We start from the raw sequence: 15,952 nt of genomic DNA on the forward strand, positions 1-15,952 counted from the left end.
CCCTTGTAGACCCGGCCCTCACAGTCCCGCCTCTCCTCAGCCCGGCCCCTTGTAGTCCCGCCTCTCCTCAAAGTCCCGCCTCTCCTCACAGTCCCGCCTCTCCTCAGCCCGGCCCCTTGTAGTCCCGCCTCTCCTCAAAGTCCCGCCTCTCCTCACAGTCCCGCCTCTCCTCAGCCCGGCCCCTTGTGGACCCGGCCCCAGTCCCGCCTCTCCTCAGCCCGGCCCCTTGTACAGCTCGTACTCTTTGAACAGGATGTAGTTTTTGAGTCTTTGGGGCAGAGGCAGGAAGCTCATGAAGGTTTCAGATCGGAGGCGCAGTCGCCCGAGGCAGCGGCGGATCCGGAGGCGACACAGGTGCTGCAGCGAGCGCGGGTTTTCTGAGACAGAGAGAGGAGGTGAGTGTGAGGAAACCCTGATGAAACCCTGAGGAAACCCCGGTGAAACCCTGGTGAAACCCTGATGAAACCCTGAGGAAACCCTGAGGAAACCCTGGTGAAACCCTGGTGAAACCCTGATGAAACCCTGAGGAAACCCTGAGGAAACCCTGGTGAAACCCTGATGAAACCCTGGTGAAACCCTGATGAAACCCTGAGGAAACCCTGATGAAACCCTGGTGAAACCCTGAGGAAACCCTGGTGAAACGCTGAGGAAACCCTAATGAAACCCTGATGAAACCCTGATGAAACCCTGAGGAAACCCTGATGAAACCCTGATGAAACCCTGATGAAACCCTGAGGAAACCCTGATGAAACCCTGATGAAACCCTGATGAAACCCTGATGAAACCCTGAGGAAACCCTGATGAAACCCTGATGAAACCCTGAGGAAACCCTGAGGAAACCCTGATGAAACCCTGATGAAACCCTGAGGAAACCCTGATGAAACCCTGATGAAACCCTGAGGAAACCCTGATGAAACCCTGAGGAAACCCCGGTGAAACCCTGGTGAAACCCTGATGAAACCCTGAGGAAACCCTGAGGAAACCCTGGTGAAACCCTGATGAAACCCTGGTGAAACCCTGATGAAACCCTGAGGAAACCCTGAGGAAACCCTGATGAAACCCTGATGAAACCCTGAGGAAACCCTGATGAAACCCTGGTGAAACCCTGAGGAAACCCTGGTGAAACGCTGAGGAAACCCTAATGAAACCCTGATGAAACCCTGATGAAACCCTGAGGAAACCCTGATGAAACCCTGATGAAACCCTGATGAAACCCTGAGGAAACCCTGATGAAACCCTGATGAAACCCTGAGGAAACCCTGAGGAAACCCTGATGAAACCCTGATGAAACCCTGAGGAAACCCTGATGAAACCCTGATGAAACCCTGATGAAACCCTGAGGAAACCCTGATGAAACCCTGATGAAACTCTGATGAAACCCTGATGAAACCCTGAGGAAACCCTGAGGAAACCCTGATGAAACCCTGAGGAAACCCTGATGAAACCCTGAGGAAACCCTGAGGAAACCCTGAGGAAACCCTGAGGAAACCCTGGTGAAACCCTGAGGAAACCCTGATGAAACCCTGAGGAAACCCTGATGAAACCCTGAGGAAACCCTGAGGAAACCCTGAGGAAACCCTGAGGAAACCCTGATGAAACCCTGAGGAAACCCTGAGGAAACCCTGATGAAACCCTGATGAAACCCTGAGGAAACCCTGATGAAACCCTGGTGAAACCCTGAGGAAACCCTGGTGAAACCCTGATGAAACCCTGAGGAAACCCTGAGGAAACCCTGGTGAAACCCTGAGGAAACCCTGGTGAAACCCTGAGGAAACCCTGAGGAAACCCTGGTGAAACCCTGAGGAAACCCTGGTGAAACCCTGGTGAAACCCTGAGGAAACCCTGATGAAACCCTGATGAAACCCTGATGAAACCCTGATGAAACCCTGAGGAAACCCTGATGAAACCCTGATGAAACCCTGATGAAACCCTGAGGAAACCCTGAGGAAACCCTGATGAAACCCTGAGGAAACCCTGAGGAAACCCTGAGGAAACCCTGATGAAACCCTGAGGAAACCCTGATGAAACCCTGATGAAACCCTGGTGAAACCCTGATGAAACCCTGAGGAAACCCTGATGAAACTCTGAGGAAACCCTGAGGAAACCCTGATGAAACCCTGGTGAAACCCTGATGAAACCCTGATGAAACCCTGAGGAAACCCTGATGAAACCCTGAGGAAACCCTGAGGAAACCCTGATGAAACCCTGAAGAAACCCTGATGAAACCCTGAGGAAACCCTGAGGAAACCCTGAGGAAACCCTGAGGAAACCCTGATGAAACCCTGATGAAACCCTGAGGAAACCCTGAGGAAACCCTGAGGAAACCCTGAGGAAACCCTGATGAAACCCTGAGGAAACCCTGATGAAACCCTGATGAAACCCTGGTGAAACCCTGATGAACGCAGGGCGAGGGGGGGCCTGACCTTGGATGGCGCAGATCTCGGGCCACTGCCTGGTCTCCATCAGAGCCGTCTTCAGTTTGGAGCACAAAGTCACATGGTCCTGGTAGTCCAGCAGGATCCGGACCACCTGACCCGAGAGGTGTCTGAGCGACGAGAGGCAGATCACCTCACAGAACTACAAACATGGCCGACAGACACGGTTAGGACTACAGGACCACACGTGTGAGACAAAGTTCAAATCCAGCCTGAAAATCATCACTGTTGCTGTGATTATGACAACTGGAAGTGTTTTATCTGCACTTTGCCTTAAAAGAATATATGATTTATGTTTCATTGTATTGTTTTTGCCTTTAAAGATGCACTATGCAACTTTGTATGTGAAAAAAAGTGATATTTGTGCATATTTGACCTTGTAGTCTCTCAGTGGTGATAGAAGTGCTTTCCGGATTAAAAAAGGCACTATCTCGGCGATATTACTGCGCGGATGTCAAAGTACTCCAGGTGTTATTACGCCTCACAATATAGTGCCCCCTTTTTATCCCCTTAGAAAACCGCTGTGTTTAATTTTGTTGGACTTGGATCATGTAGAGGCTCACGTGACTGTATTTAAACAGGGAAACGTAGAACAGCTGCTAACGGCTAACGGCTAACTCACTCCAGTTTAAAGCTATACCTTTGCCGGGAGAGGCTAAATGCTAACAACATTAGCGTGACTCGTCTAAGCTAAGGTAAGAAAGAGTAAGATTTAACCAATGGGCTTTGGCTGCTCTGCTTTGTGCCCACAATACTAGAGGGCGCCATTGCTGTAGTACCTCCATATCACCACTAGGCCCCATTGAAAAGCACTGGAGTTTAGACACGTTAACAACAACTTTAACGCCTGGTTTAGACGAGGCTGATCTTCCTCCTGAGATCACGCTGAGTCACAGTTAAAGAAACCAGGCTGGTTTTCGTAAGAAGAATTTTAGAAATCTCGTACTTGATACGGCTCGGACTGTTAGCATTGGAGCAGCGCGAGCTACACGTCACACAAGGGCGGAGTCTACAGTGAAGATCCCGCCCTTATGCCCTTTTTAGGAACATGCTTCGTCAGAGCTGGGGAGGAGGAGTCTGTAAATCCTCCATGACTCCTCCCTCGACCGTGGTCATTATGGTAAACGGGGAGGAGTGAGAAGGAGACGTCAGTTTAAATACAGTCTATGATTAAACAGGTGTGTTTAGCCCCGCCCCCAGGTGTGTTTAGCCCCGCCCCCGCCTCACCATGGAGTCCTTGATGACGGTGTTGCTCCAGCCCTCGTAATCCCGCGGGACGTGGGAGCCGCCGCCGTACGGACAGTGGAAACACTTCTCCACATCGTACCCGAAGTTACAAAGCATCCGCATCATCACCTGCAGGGGGAGACACCGAGCCAGGACCTTTAGGACAGACAGGGACTGAACCGGGACTGAGTCACTGTTTTAGTCTCATTAACCACCTTTAGGACAGGGACTGAACCAGGACTGAGTCAGGTCTAACCCGGGCCTGGCTCAGGTCTAACCCGGGCCTGGCTCAGGTCTAACCCGGGCCTGGCTCAGGTCTAACCCGGGCCTGGCTCAGGTCTAACCCGGGCCTGGCTCAGGTCTAACCCGGGCCTGGCTCAGGTCTAACCCGGGCCTGGCTCAGGTCTAACCCGGGCCTCACCTCGTCCTTCAGCGAGTACTGCAGAGCTGAGGGAAAGTGCGTCGTGTTGATTTTACAGAAATAGTTCACGTTGGCCCCGAACTTCAGCAGCAGTTGGATCAGCTCAAGGTTCCCCATACGCAGCGCCACCTACAGGACACAGATGCAATCCTCAGATCCTTTCATCCAAACGCTGAAAAGCCCCACATACCTGTATCTTTCCCTGGTAGAGGAATACCATGGTTAAAAGCTCTAAAAAGTCGGACTCATTAAAAAGCGTGTTTGTTTCTAGAGGCAGTATTTAGATTAGAATGTGTTAGTGATGTCTAAAAACTGTTAGAAGCTGTTCCTTTGGAGGAAACGTCACGAGGACCAACCTTCATGCAGAGTTTCGACCTTGCCTGGCCCGTCAGACGCTCCTCCTTTCTGGCGGCTCATTTCAGCAGCCAATCATTTCACATCCAAGGCCGTGGGAACCCAGGGTGCTGAGGGCGATGCAGCCCCCCCCCCCCTGGTGGATAGTTTGTGAACTGCAGGCAATATTAACCTCTTAACTCCCACCTGAACCGAGCACATTTTCTCCAGCTTTACCCCCAGTCCAAAAGCCTCTGGAAAAAAGGTGTGAAAATAGCGACAAAACTGAGACGAAAACAAGGATGAAAATGTGAAAAAAGTGAGAAAACATTGACGAAAAAATTACAAAAAATTTACATAAAAAGTGAGAAAAATTGCGAGAAAAAAAATGGACGAAAAAGTGACAAAAAATTTACAAAAATCACAAAAATTGACAAAAAAGTCACGAAAACATGACAAAAAATGAACAAAAAATGTACAAAAAATTACAAAAAATTTAGAAAAATTGACAAAAATGTGAAAAAAAATGGACGAAAAATTGAGAAAAATGGATAAAAAAAATTACAAAAAAAATGCGAATAATTTGACGAAAAAGTGACAAAAAACTCACAAAACTTTGACTAAAATGAGACGACTGCCCAACGAAAAAAGTGATGACAAAAACTCTGCCGTGAGGAAAAAGATCCATTTAGTTTTGTAGGTCTTTCAGATGAGGCGTTACTCTGGCCTACAGGATTTGGGTAAAGCTGAACTGGAGAAAATGCTCTCGGTTCAGGCGGGAGTTAAGAGGTTAATCAATAGGATTTATGCACAGAAGAAGTATTTTGGGGGTAAATTTTGTCCCTCAGCGCCCCCTAACTAAAACATCTCCCCACGACTTTACCCACATCGGTCCAATCACGCACCAAGAAACAGAAACCGTCGCCACCACACTCTCTTCCAAAACATTAAAGATGGCGGCGCGGCGACCGATGCACCGTTTTCTTCTGCTCTTTCAGTTTTAAATCATTTGGAAAATATTAAATCCCTAAAACCAGAGTTATATAAGGACGTTTTTGGAAAGGTTTCCTGCCGCTTGTTACTGCGGCGTATCCAGCGTTGCTCTGATTGGCTGATGTCGTCTGTCAATCACGCCCCCCGGGAAATCATTGAGATCATGTAGTCGTAGTTTGGCAGGACAGGCAAGTTTCAACCCTAAACCTCAGACCTCTCAGTGATGCCCCGTCACTGCCGCATCAGTAACGGGTTTACCTGAACAAATCCTGTCCGTCAAGTGTTAATGGGATGATTGGGGGGGTCCTTCATCTCCCCCATGCTGGCAACTCCCCTGCCTCCGGAAGCTAACAGGCTAACGGGCAAAGCTAACAGCTGGTGTAATCACTGCCACTTTAGCAGGAACTAAAGCCAAAGTGGAGCAGAAAGAAAGATCTCCACTGTGTCCCTGAGTTGTGGCACAGAGAGATATTTTGTCTTTTCTGTCACTGTAGTATTTTGTTAATGAGTTCAAACAAACATGCAGTGATGCTCACGGCCTGTAGGGGCGTGAGTGGCCAACAGGAGGCTCCTCCCACTTGCCTGCAGACACTTGATTGGGTCCTGGTTGGGAAAGGCTCCGCCCTCTAACAGCGCTCGGGCTGATGGGACGTCGTTGTTGGAGACGGCGAAGAACAGCGCGGACTTCCTCTCGTCGTCGTAGCTGCGGCGAACCCACGGGTGCAGCATGAAGTTGGGGTCGTAGCCCGCCTCCAGCAAAGCCTTGTGGGAAATGTAGTGTAAGAGTCAGTAGGTTTGAACCAGCAGAACATCCTGATACTACAGTAGAAACCCCAGTGAGGTTTGAGGCAGGGCAGGTGTTTCCTTCACCTGGATGCAGTGGGTGTGTCCTCCCGCCGCCGCAGAGTGGAGCGGACTCATCCCGCTGTCCTCCACCTCAGACATGGTCGTCACCGGGATCAGCAGCTTCAGAGCTCTGGGCAAGAAACACAACGCTCTAAATGGATCGATTTCAGTTCAGTGTTGTGGAAAACCTTCGACAAACTATCATAAAGTAAAATAAAGAGTGAAGAATTATAAAATTTATTTGCGAGCTTTTCGTTTCTATGGCTCTTTAGCGTATTATATTACAATGTATGCAAAGTGTTTTTGAGTTCTCTGTTACAGCCAAGGTCCAGTGGAAAGTACCAAAGTGTGTACGAAGTGTCCTAAAACCAAGGCCACAGTGTGGGAAATATCAGATAAGCGCACCCAGCGACGTACAAAAATGCCACACCATATCATATAATAAAATGGTGATGAGGGAGGAGCTACAAAATTACCAACCAATGGAAACAACTACACGTAGCCTAGGCTCATGAATATATGAATACTCTGACTTCACTATGACCTCAGTCTCCTCCGGTGCAGATGGGGGCTAAGAGATTCGATTGTCAGGGACTGGGAAGCAGAGCTCTGTATTAGATGACTTGTTAGGGAAATAAATCTTCTTGATTGAACCTCCTGAATCATGGTCATCTATATCTGGTATGTGTTATTAGCTGATAGTGCAGTATCGTTGACTTCCTGACCTCTCTTCCAGTTTTGAACATGCAGAGAAGTGTGTTGCTACGACAGAAGGTAAAGACAATATGAGATAGTACACGAGGTTTATACTTGTCTATTATTTTAAGGTGACGAGTGGAAAACAACACATTCCTTCAAGAGAATTAAAGTCTGAATCCAGAGTGGAAATGTGTTGGACATGTGCTGATGGAGAACACAGAGCAGGGCAAGTCTGATATTTATGATATTTATCCCTAAACACACCAGGAGGCCGGACACACTCATGGTCAGACTTATCTCTAAGTGCAGCGCTGAGAGAGACGACACTCAGTCAGTTTAGGCGAGAACAGCCACGAACACACGGATAAGACCAGCACATACAGATACTGTCTGCACAGGAGCCGTCACGTCAGGCCGATGTCTGACTTTAAGAAATAACTTCTTATTTTTTCCCTATAAAGTAATAATGTCTTAAGTTAAGTTTTCTTGAGAAAAAACTTCTTATTTTTGGAAATAAAATCCAGCCATTTCTTGTTCAGATAAATTTGCAAAAAACATGATAATTTTTCTTGTAACAAGAAAGAAAAAAACTTTTTGAATCTTCTTCAGTTTTAGACAAAGAATATTTTTTGTTATTTTAAGAAAAACTCAGATCAGCAACTCTTAATGTCAGACCTGCTTCTCACAGAGATAAAACATTCCATTCTTTAAAGTGGGCGGCTCGGTGGCACAGCGGTTAGAGCCTCAGCTTCACAGCTCGAAGGTCCCGGGTTCGATTCCCACCAGGACGGGGCCTTTCTGTGTGGAGCATGTTCTCCCCATGTCTGCCACTAAAAACATGTACAATAGGTGAATCCTCCAGGTGATTCTGACCCTCAGCCTGGCTCCACATCATGGAGACGGGTCTCCGGGCAATACTTTCCTTAAATATTATTTATTAAGAACATTTTGCTTAAATCCAACAACATTTCAGTAAAATATCCCACATGTTTCACTAAATAAGAATGTTTTCCTAAATGATTCCATTTCCTGAGGACATTTTGCTTAATTCTAGTTATTTATTTGCTTAAATTTAGTGTTTCTTACTTGTTTAATGATAAGAAAAATATTCTAGAAATAGGAATTCTTGGCAAGAAAAAAATGCTGACCCCATTGGCAGAATTTTTTCTTTAAAACAAAACGTCTTGTTTTAAGATGTGTTTCCTTGTTTTTTGCAGGTACTTTTCGCAGTGAGCATCAGGACGGCGGCTCCAACACGTAGTAAAAGTGAAGCTGTGAACGTGTTGGACCTGCAGGTGTGGAAGTGCAGTCCACATGTTTCATTTGTACATGAGTGGTTTCAGGAACACGTCTGGATCCTTTACTCTGAGAAAAACCCTGTGAAAGGTGGGCATGCGTGTCCACATCACTGCAGTCTGATCATGCAGTGGCCCCGTACTCACTGCAGGTGGCCCCGGTGAGCGAGGCGGTGGATGGGCAGTGGCCCCGTACTCACTGCAGGTGGCCCCGGTGAGCGAGGGGGTGGATGGGCAGTGGCCCCGTACTCACTGCAGGTGGCCCCGTACTCACTGCAGGTGGCCCCGGTGAGTGACGCGGTGGATGGGCAGTGGCCCCGTACTCACTGCAGGTGGCCCCGGTGAGCGAGGGATGACTGCAGTCTCGTGTAGTGCCCCCGCAGTGGCCCCGTACTCACTGCAGGTGGCCCCGGTGAGCGAGGCGGTGGATGGGCAGTGGCCCTGTACTCACTGCAGGTGGCCCCGGTGAGCGAGGGGTGACCGCAGTCTCGGGCAGTGCAGTGTAGTGTAAGACCGGCCCCCGCAGTGGCCCCGTACTCACTGCAGGTGGCCCCTCGCTCACTGCAGTGGCCCCGTACTCACTGCAGGTGGCCCCGGTGAGCGAGGGGCCACTGCAGTCTCGTGTAGTGCAGTGCAGTGGCCCCGTACTCACTGCAGGTGGCCCCGGTGAGCGAGGGGCGACTGCAGTCTCGTGTAGTGCAGTGCAGTGACCCCGTACTCACTGCAGGTGGCCCCGGTGAGCGACGCGGTGGATGGGCAGTGGCCCCGTACTCACTGCAGGTGGCCCCGGTGAGCGAGGCGGTGGATGGGCAGGTGTCCCGAGTGTTTGGGGACGTCAGCGTCGGCCCCGTGCTCCAGCAGCAGCTGGATCATCTCCGGGTCTCCGTTCGCCGACGCCTCGAACAAAATGGACGCCTCATCGTTGGCCTGAGACAAGACGTCGGCTCCTGGACAGAGACGGACATGAGGGGGAGGCGTCTGGGGAGAGGGAGGACCTGCAGGTGCGTGAGGGAGAACTTTCTATTGGCAGTGTCGGGCCAGTTACTTTTTAATATATTCTGTATTAGTGATTACAGCTTTAAATATGATTGTATTACATATTACTGTTCAGTTACATTACTTTTAGTTACTTCTGACTTACTTTGGGCAAAATACAAACTGAACATAGTAATAATTCAATAATAATTGGTTGGCAATCTACATCTTGCCCTGAGACTACAGTTGAAAACTATCTTTAGAGCTAAATCTGGCACATTTACAGTGAAGTTAATTCATGTGCATTGTCCCTGTTCAAATAAACTAATCAAATAAAATAGTACTAAAGCCACAGAGCGACAGTGCAGTCAAAGACTTCCTTTCCTTTGCTTTCCCCCATTCTCTCTCGTGTTTGTTTTGACTGTATTAACGACAGGCTGCAGATCTGAAACACCAGATGAAACAACAACATGATTTGATGCTGGATTTTATTTGGGGGAAGTTTTTGCTGCTCCATTAAATGTTCTTGTAACTCAAGTTACTCAATGTAATGACTAATATATTCCTGTATTTAGTTTAAAGCAGCACTAAGTAACTCTTCCCCCTAGAGGCCATAAGCGCAACTGCAGGTGTCGTAGCAAGTTGAGATATTTTTATTTATTAATTGTCCGTGAGAGTAAATCCTACGCTGACAGGAAAGGCGAAGAGAGAGAGGGTTACTGTGCATCCAATTACACAATGGAAATATTTCTTTTCACTCAAACTTGGCTGTAAATACTGTTTAAAGTGACGTTAGCCGCAGTTAGCTTTGCCCGTTAGCATGTTAGCTTCTTCTTCGTGATTCCATTAGTGTGTATTGGTGACTCTGGACCGGTGGCAGCCAAGTTGCAAACATGGTTTTCTGTCTCCAGAGACACCAGGGGGCGATGAAAGACCCTCCAATCATCCCATAAACACTTGTATCACCCCCACAGGGACTACGGGGAGGAGTTATTAAGGTAAACACGTTACTTATGCTGCTTTAAGTAATATGTGATGTTCCTTAGTTACTGAAAACCCCCAACACTTTCTAATGGTGTCATCAGGGTTTATATAAACAGCAGAGTCACACTTTATACATTTTAATGCACAAACACTGTATGTTTAAAGGGACTATACAGAGTTTAAACACTGTTAAAACTAAGTATTTTCCTCCCCCACATGTTCCTCCATGTCCTCATGTGTGGACTGAGCTCAGACCTGTTCATCACAACTGCCTCTAAAGTCCTGTCACTCAGAAAGGTGTTACTCAGGGTCTGAAGTGCCGTCATGCACGAGCTGCAGTTACATGTATGACCTGAGGGGGCAGTAGGGAGAATAAAATGGCCAACTTACATCTAGCCCCTTCAAGAACAGTGGGCTGGTGTCTAATCTTAACACACAAAAAGTACATTTCAATATTCAAGTGCAGAATGACACTTCAGAGGCTTCTTTGGAACAAAACATTGTGTTTGATTTGATTTCAGACAAAACTGTAGTAAAGTAATAAAGCAGTAAAGTCTAACAATGTCATTAGTTTCCAAGATATTAAGATTTAATGACAGTCAGAACCCAAATGAATGTTTTAATGACATTCATGGTCTCATTTGAAAGCTAAGACCTGTTGTTCTTTTTCATCTAATTTTTGCCACTTTTTTGTTGAGTTTTTGTCGCCTTTCTGTTGCACTTTCATCACTTTTTTGGGTCATATTTGTGTTGCTTTTGTTGATTTTTTGGGCTTTTTTAATCATCCTTGTCTTAGGTTAAATAAATAAAAGATAAACAATATTTTGGGGGCTCAATGTTTATTCTCTTTTATCCATGTAACACTTTAATTTTTACTGAAATAAATTCTGTGAAAATGTTTTTGTTTTCAGTTTGTTTTTTAAGATGTTGTTTGTTTCCCCCTGGTCTTCAATAATATAATTGTGTGAGACATTTCCCTCCTGTTGTTGTTGTGATTCTTTAATATGTGGTGAAACAGGTTCGTCTCATTTCTGTAACTGAAACACCCTGAGCAGAGGAAGCGTCTGGGGAGAGTGCGCTCACCTTCCCGGAGCAGGATGTGGATCACGTCCCGGTGCCCCCCCTGAGCCGCCAGGGCCAGGGGCGTGAGTCCGTAGTGGCTGCGCGGGTCGGGCCCGGCTCCGCCCCTCAGCAGCAGCTCCGCCAGCGCCGCGTTGCCCTGGCGCGCCGCCTCGTGCAGCGGGAGGCGGCCGTGGCAGCCCCGGCCGCTCACCCGCGAGCCCGAGCGCAGGAGGAGCTCCACCAGGTCCGAGCGGCCCGAGCGGATGGCTGCGGAGGAGAGGGGGCCGTGGTCAGAGGGGGGGGCTGAGGAGGAGAGGGGGCCGTGGTCAGAGGGGTCAGAGGAGGAGAGGGGGCCGTGGTCAGAGGGGTCAGAGGAGGAGAGGGGGCTGTGGTCAGAGGCTGAGGATCTCCAACACATCCTCCTCAGTAACAAACACCCGGTCGTTCTGCTTTGTGATCTCCTTTTGCTCCTTCGCTGCAAAACTGTGTCAATAAAGTAAAATAAAAGGTAGAACCCGTCCCTGCGGCTCGTGAGGCTGTTGTGAATGAAGGGATTAAGCTCAGCAGGAGATTAAGGCCAGAGAAAAGTACTTCCTGGATACGCAGAACCTCAGGAGCCTCAGGAGCCTCCAGTGGAGAACAACAGGGGCTGACTCATGTCCATCCTGGAAGAGCACAGAGGGGCCCCCGGCTCCAGGGCAGGTCCGGCCTCTCCATTTTCTCCTCTTACCCCCCCGCCTTAACCAGTGTTAATGTCGTCGACTAAAATATTTAGTCTTAATTTTAGTCAAAGTGATATTTTTGTGACTAAAATTGGACTAAAACTAAATTAAAAGTTTCTCATGAGACTAAAACTGTGACTAAAATGTCCAGATGTTTGAGTCGACTAAAATCAGACTAAATAAAAATGAAAAGGAGAGACTAAAATCATCCAAACTTGTATTGAGCGTCTGAAAGAGCCTCAGATCATGTTTAAAGGATCAGCTCTGAGCTTTGTTCATGTGGAGCAGAAACATGAAGCAGAGGAACAACATTAAACATGATTAGAATCAATATTATCAATGCAAAGTCCACTAGATTAGTCTGACATTTAGTCGACTAAAACTAGACTCAAATTGTAAAGTTTTTTATGACTAAATCTCGACTAAAATTAAATTACATTTTAGTCAAAAGACTAAAACTAAAATAAAATAAGTTGTCAAAATTAACACTGGCCTTAACCGAGCTTTACCTAAATCTAAAAGCTCAAAAGAAAAGCATCAAAATAGCGACGAGGTTGAAAACGGAACAAAAATGTGCCGGAAAAGCAACAAAAAACGTGATAAAAAAGCAACGATAAAAAGCTGCGAAAAACCAACAAAAAATCCACAAAAACACGACAAAAATGTGACGAAAACACGGATACACAACAACCCCCCCCAAAAAAACACAAAAAGTGACGAAAAATGTCACGAAAACACAGTAAAAAAACGTTATGAAAAAGCAACAAAAAACAAAAATGTGGCGACCTGACAAAGAGTTTCAGTCACTTTACGCTGTTGCTCTTCGGTCCAGAAGTGTCGCATTTACGCTAATGTGGGCCGGGCCGGTCAGAGCCCAGGGCCGGTTTTCAGTCCCCGTCCGGCCCTGGAGAACAAAGCCACTGAAATGCCACAAATGCAAATAAATCCGTCTCAAACCTTCCATCAAAGAACTTTAGAGGAAAAACGTGGAGACAACTTCAGCCAAAACTGCAGCTAAACATGTTTAAACTATGTTTTTTTGGTTTCGCAGTAAAAATGGGTGATTAATGTCAATGTTTTCAAATGAATAAACATTTAAAGGCTGTTTGAAGTTGGTGCGTTTTAGCTGAATTCATTAAATGACCTTTAAATGGATGTTTGACACAGGGCCTCATGTCCTCGTTATCCAGAGTGTTGCTGATTTATGGAGATATATTTCTTTGTAATTCATGCACTTCTTGTATTTGAAGAGTTTCGTGGCGCTAGGCTAGTGCAAGGCTAGTGCATGTCTATGGTATCAGCTAGCCTGCATTAAAAACAGTGTGACCCGCTCCACAGAGCACCTGAGGCAAATCACTGATAACACCAGACTCACCATATACACGTCTGTGTCCATAGAGTCATGTTTGGAATATAACTGACCTGCATCACATGAATGATCGCATTCTGAGGGACTATTTTCTAGCAGATCACTCCGCCGCCGCGTAGCTTATACAACCACGAAGCTGATGCTGCTCAAATATAAGGTCTTTTAAATGACTCTATGGACACAGACGTGTATATGGTTAGTCTGGTGTTATCAGTGATTTGCCTCAGGTGCTCTGTGGGTCACACTGTTTTTAATGCAGGCTAGCTGATACCATAGACATGCACTAGCCTTGCACTAGCCTAGCGCCACAAAACTCTTCAAATATAAGAACTGCATGAATTACAGAAAAAATATCTCCATAAATCAGCAACACTCTGGATAACGAGGACATGAGGCCCTGAGTCAAACATCCTGAAACATCCCTTTAAAGCTTTAAAGCCCTGTTTTAAGGCGGTGGTACTACAGTGTTTGTGTGGGTGGTACTACAGTGTTTGTGTGGGTGGTACAACAGTGTGTCTGTGGGTGGTACTACAGTGTTTGTGTGGGTGGTCCTGCAGTGTTTGTGTGGGTGGTTCTACAGTGTTTGTGTGGGTGGTACTACAGTGTTTGTGTGGGTGATCCTACAGTGTGTGGGTGGTCCTACAGTGTTTGTGTGGGTGGTACTACAGTGTTTGTGTGGGTGGTCCTACAGTGTTTCTGTGGGTGGTCCTACAGTGTTTCTGTGGGTGGTCCTACAGTGTTTGTGTGGGTGGTTCTACAGTGTTTGTGTGGGTGGTACTACAGTGTTTGTGTGGGTGGTCCTACAGTGTTTGTGTGGGTGGTTCTACAGTGTGTCTGTGGGTGGTACTACAGTGTTTGTGTGGGTGGTTCTACAGTGTTTGTGTGGGTGGTCCTACAGTGTTTGTGTGGGTGGTACTACAGTGTTTGTGTGGGTGGTACAACAGTGTGTCTGTGGGTGGTACTACAGTGTTTGTGTGGGTGGTCCTACAGTGTTTGTGTGGGTGATCCTACAGTGTGTGGGTGGGTGGTACTACAGTGTTTGTGTGGGTGGTACTACAGTGTTTGTGTGGGTGGTCCTACAGTGTGTGTGTGGGTGGTACTACAGTGTTTGTGTGGGTGGTCCTACAGTGTTTGTGTGGGTGATCCTACAGTGTGTCTGTGGGTGGTTCTACAGTGTTTGTGTGGGTGGTACTACAGTGTTTGTGTGGGTGATCCTACAGTGTGTGGGTGGTCCTACAGTGTTTGTGTGGGTGGTACTACAGTGTTTGTGTGGGTGGTCCTACAGTGTTTCTGTGGGTGGTCCTACAGTGTTTGTGTGGGTGGTCCTACAGTGTTGGTGTGGGTGGTTCTACAGTGTTTGTGTGGGTGGTACTACAGTGTTTGTGTGGGTGGTCCTACAGTGTTTGTGTGGGTGGTTCTACAGTGTTTGTGTGGGTGATCCTACAGTCTGTGGGTGGTACTACAGTGTTTGTGTGGGTGGTTCTACAGTGTTTGTGTGGGTGGTTCTACAGTGTGTCTGTGGGTGGTACTACAGTGTTTGTGTGGGTGGTTCTACAGTGTTTGTGTGGGTGGTCCTACAGTGTTTGTGTGGGTGGTCCTACAGTGTTTGTGTGGGTGGTACTACAGTGTTTGTGTGGGTGGTCCTACAGTGTTTGTGTGGGTGGTCCTACAGTGTTGGTGTGGGTGGTTCTACAGTGTTTGTGTGGGTGGTACTACAGTGTTTGTGTGGGTGGTCCTACAGTGTTTGTGTGGGTGGTTCTACAGTGTGTCTGTGGGTGGTACTACAGTGTTTGTGTGGGTGGTTCTACAGTGTGTCTGTGGGTGGTCCTACAGTGTTTGTGTGGGTGGTACTACAGTGTTTGTGTGGGTGGTTCTACAGTGTTTGTGTGGGTGGTCCTACAGTGTTTGTGTGGGTGGTTCTACAGTGTTTGTGTGGGTGGTTCTACAGTGTGTGTGTGGGTGGTACTACAGTGTTTGTGTGGTACTACAGTGTTTGTGTGGGTGGTCCTACAGTGTTTGTGTGGGTGGTCCTACAGTGTTTGTGTGGGTGGTACTACAGTGTGTGTGTGGGTGGTACTACAGTGTTTGTGTGGGTGGTACTACAGTGTTTGTGTGGGTGGTCCTACAGTGTTTGTGTGGGTGGTTCTACAGTGTTTGTGTGGGTGGTCCTACAGTGTTTGTGTGGGTGGTTCTACAGTGTTTGTGTGGGTGGTCCTACAGTGTTTGTGTGGGTGGTCCTACAGTGTTTGTGTGGGTGGTACTACAGTGTTTGTGTGGGTGGTCCTACAGTGTTTGTGTGGGTGGTACTACAGTGTTTGTGTGGGTGGTCCTACAGTATGTCTGTGGGTGGTCCTACAGTGTTTGTGTGGGTGGTCCTACAGTGTTTGTGTGGGTGGTACTACAGTGTTTGTGTGGGTGGTCCTACAGTATGTCTGTGGGTGGTCCTACAGTGTTTGTGTGGGTGGTCCTACAGTGTTTGTGTGGGTGGTACTACAGTGTTTGTGTGGGTGGTCCTACAGTGTTTGTGTGGGTGGTCCTACAGTGTTTGTGTGGGTGGTACTACAGTGTTTGTGTGGGAGGTCCTACAGTGT

The 15,952-nt window shown here is 47.5% G+C and overlaps 1 protein-coding gene across 1 annotated transcript in view; it reads right to left on the bottom strand.

Moving 5' to 3' along the window:
• Nucleotides 1-213: 213 nt before the first annotated feature.
• The window catches only part of asb14a (ankyrin repeat and SOCS box containing 14a), a gene marked incomplete at both ends in the record, with an annotated part of 33,407 nt that continues 17,668 nt past the window's right edge, over nucleotides 214-15,952 (bottom strand). Inside the window, 8 exons of the mRNA XM_079556550.1 lie at nucleotides 214-377; nucleotides 2,424-2,577; nucleotides 3,663-3,791; nucleotides 4,084-4,212; nucleotides 5,992-6,171; nucleotides 6,280-6,385; nucleotides 9,025-9,196; nucleotides 11,292-11,573. Of these exons, the coding sequence (XP_079412676.1) occupies nucleotides 214-377; nucleotides 2,424-2,577; nucleotides 3,663-3,791; nucleotides 4,084-4,212; nucleotides 5,992-6,171; nucleotides 6,280-6,385; nucleotides 9,025-9,196; nucleotides 11,292-11,573 (1,316 nt within the window). The remainder of the gene's footprint in view (nucleotides 378-2,423; nucleotides 2,578-3,662; nucleotides 3,792-4,083; nucleotides 4,213-5,991; nucleotides 6,172-6,279; nucleotides 6,386-9,024; nucleotides 9,197-11,291; nucleotides 11,574-15,952) is intronic.

This window comes from Gobius niger, assembly GCF_951799975.1.
Source record: "Gobius niger genome assembly, chromosome: 5".
NCBI lineage: Eukaryota > Metazoa > Chordata > Actinopteri > Gobiiformes > Gobiidae > Gobius > Gobius niger.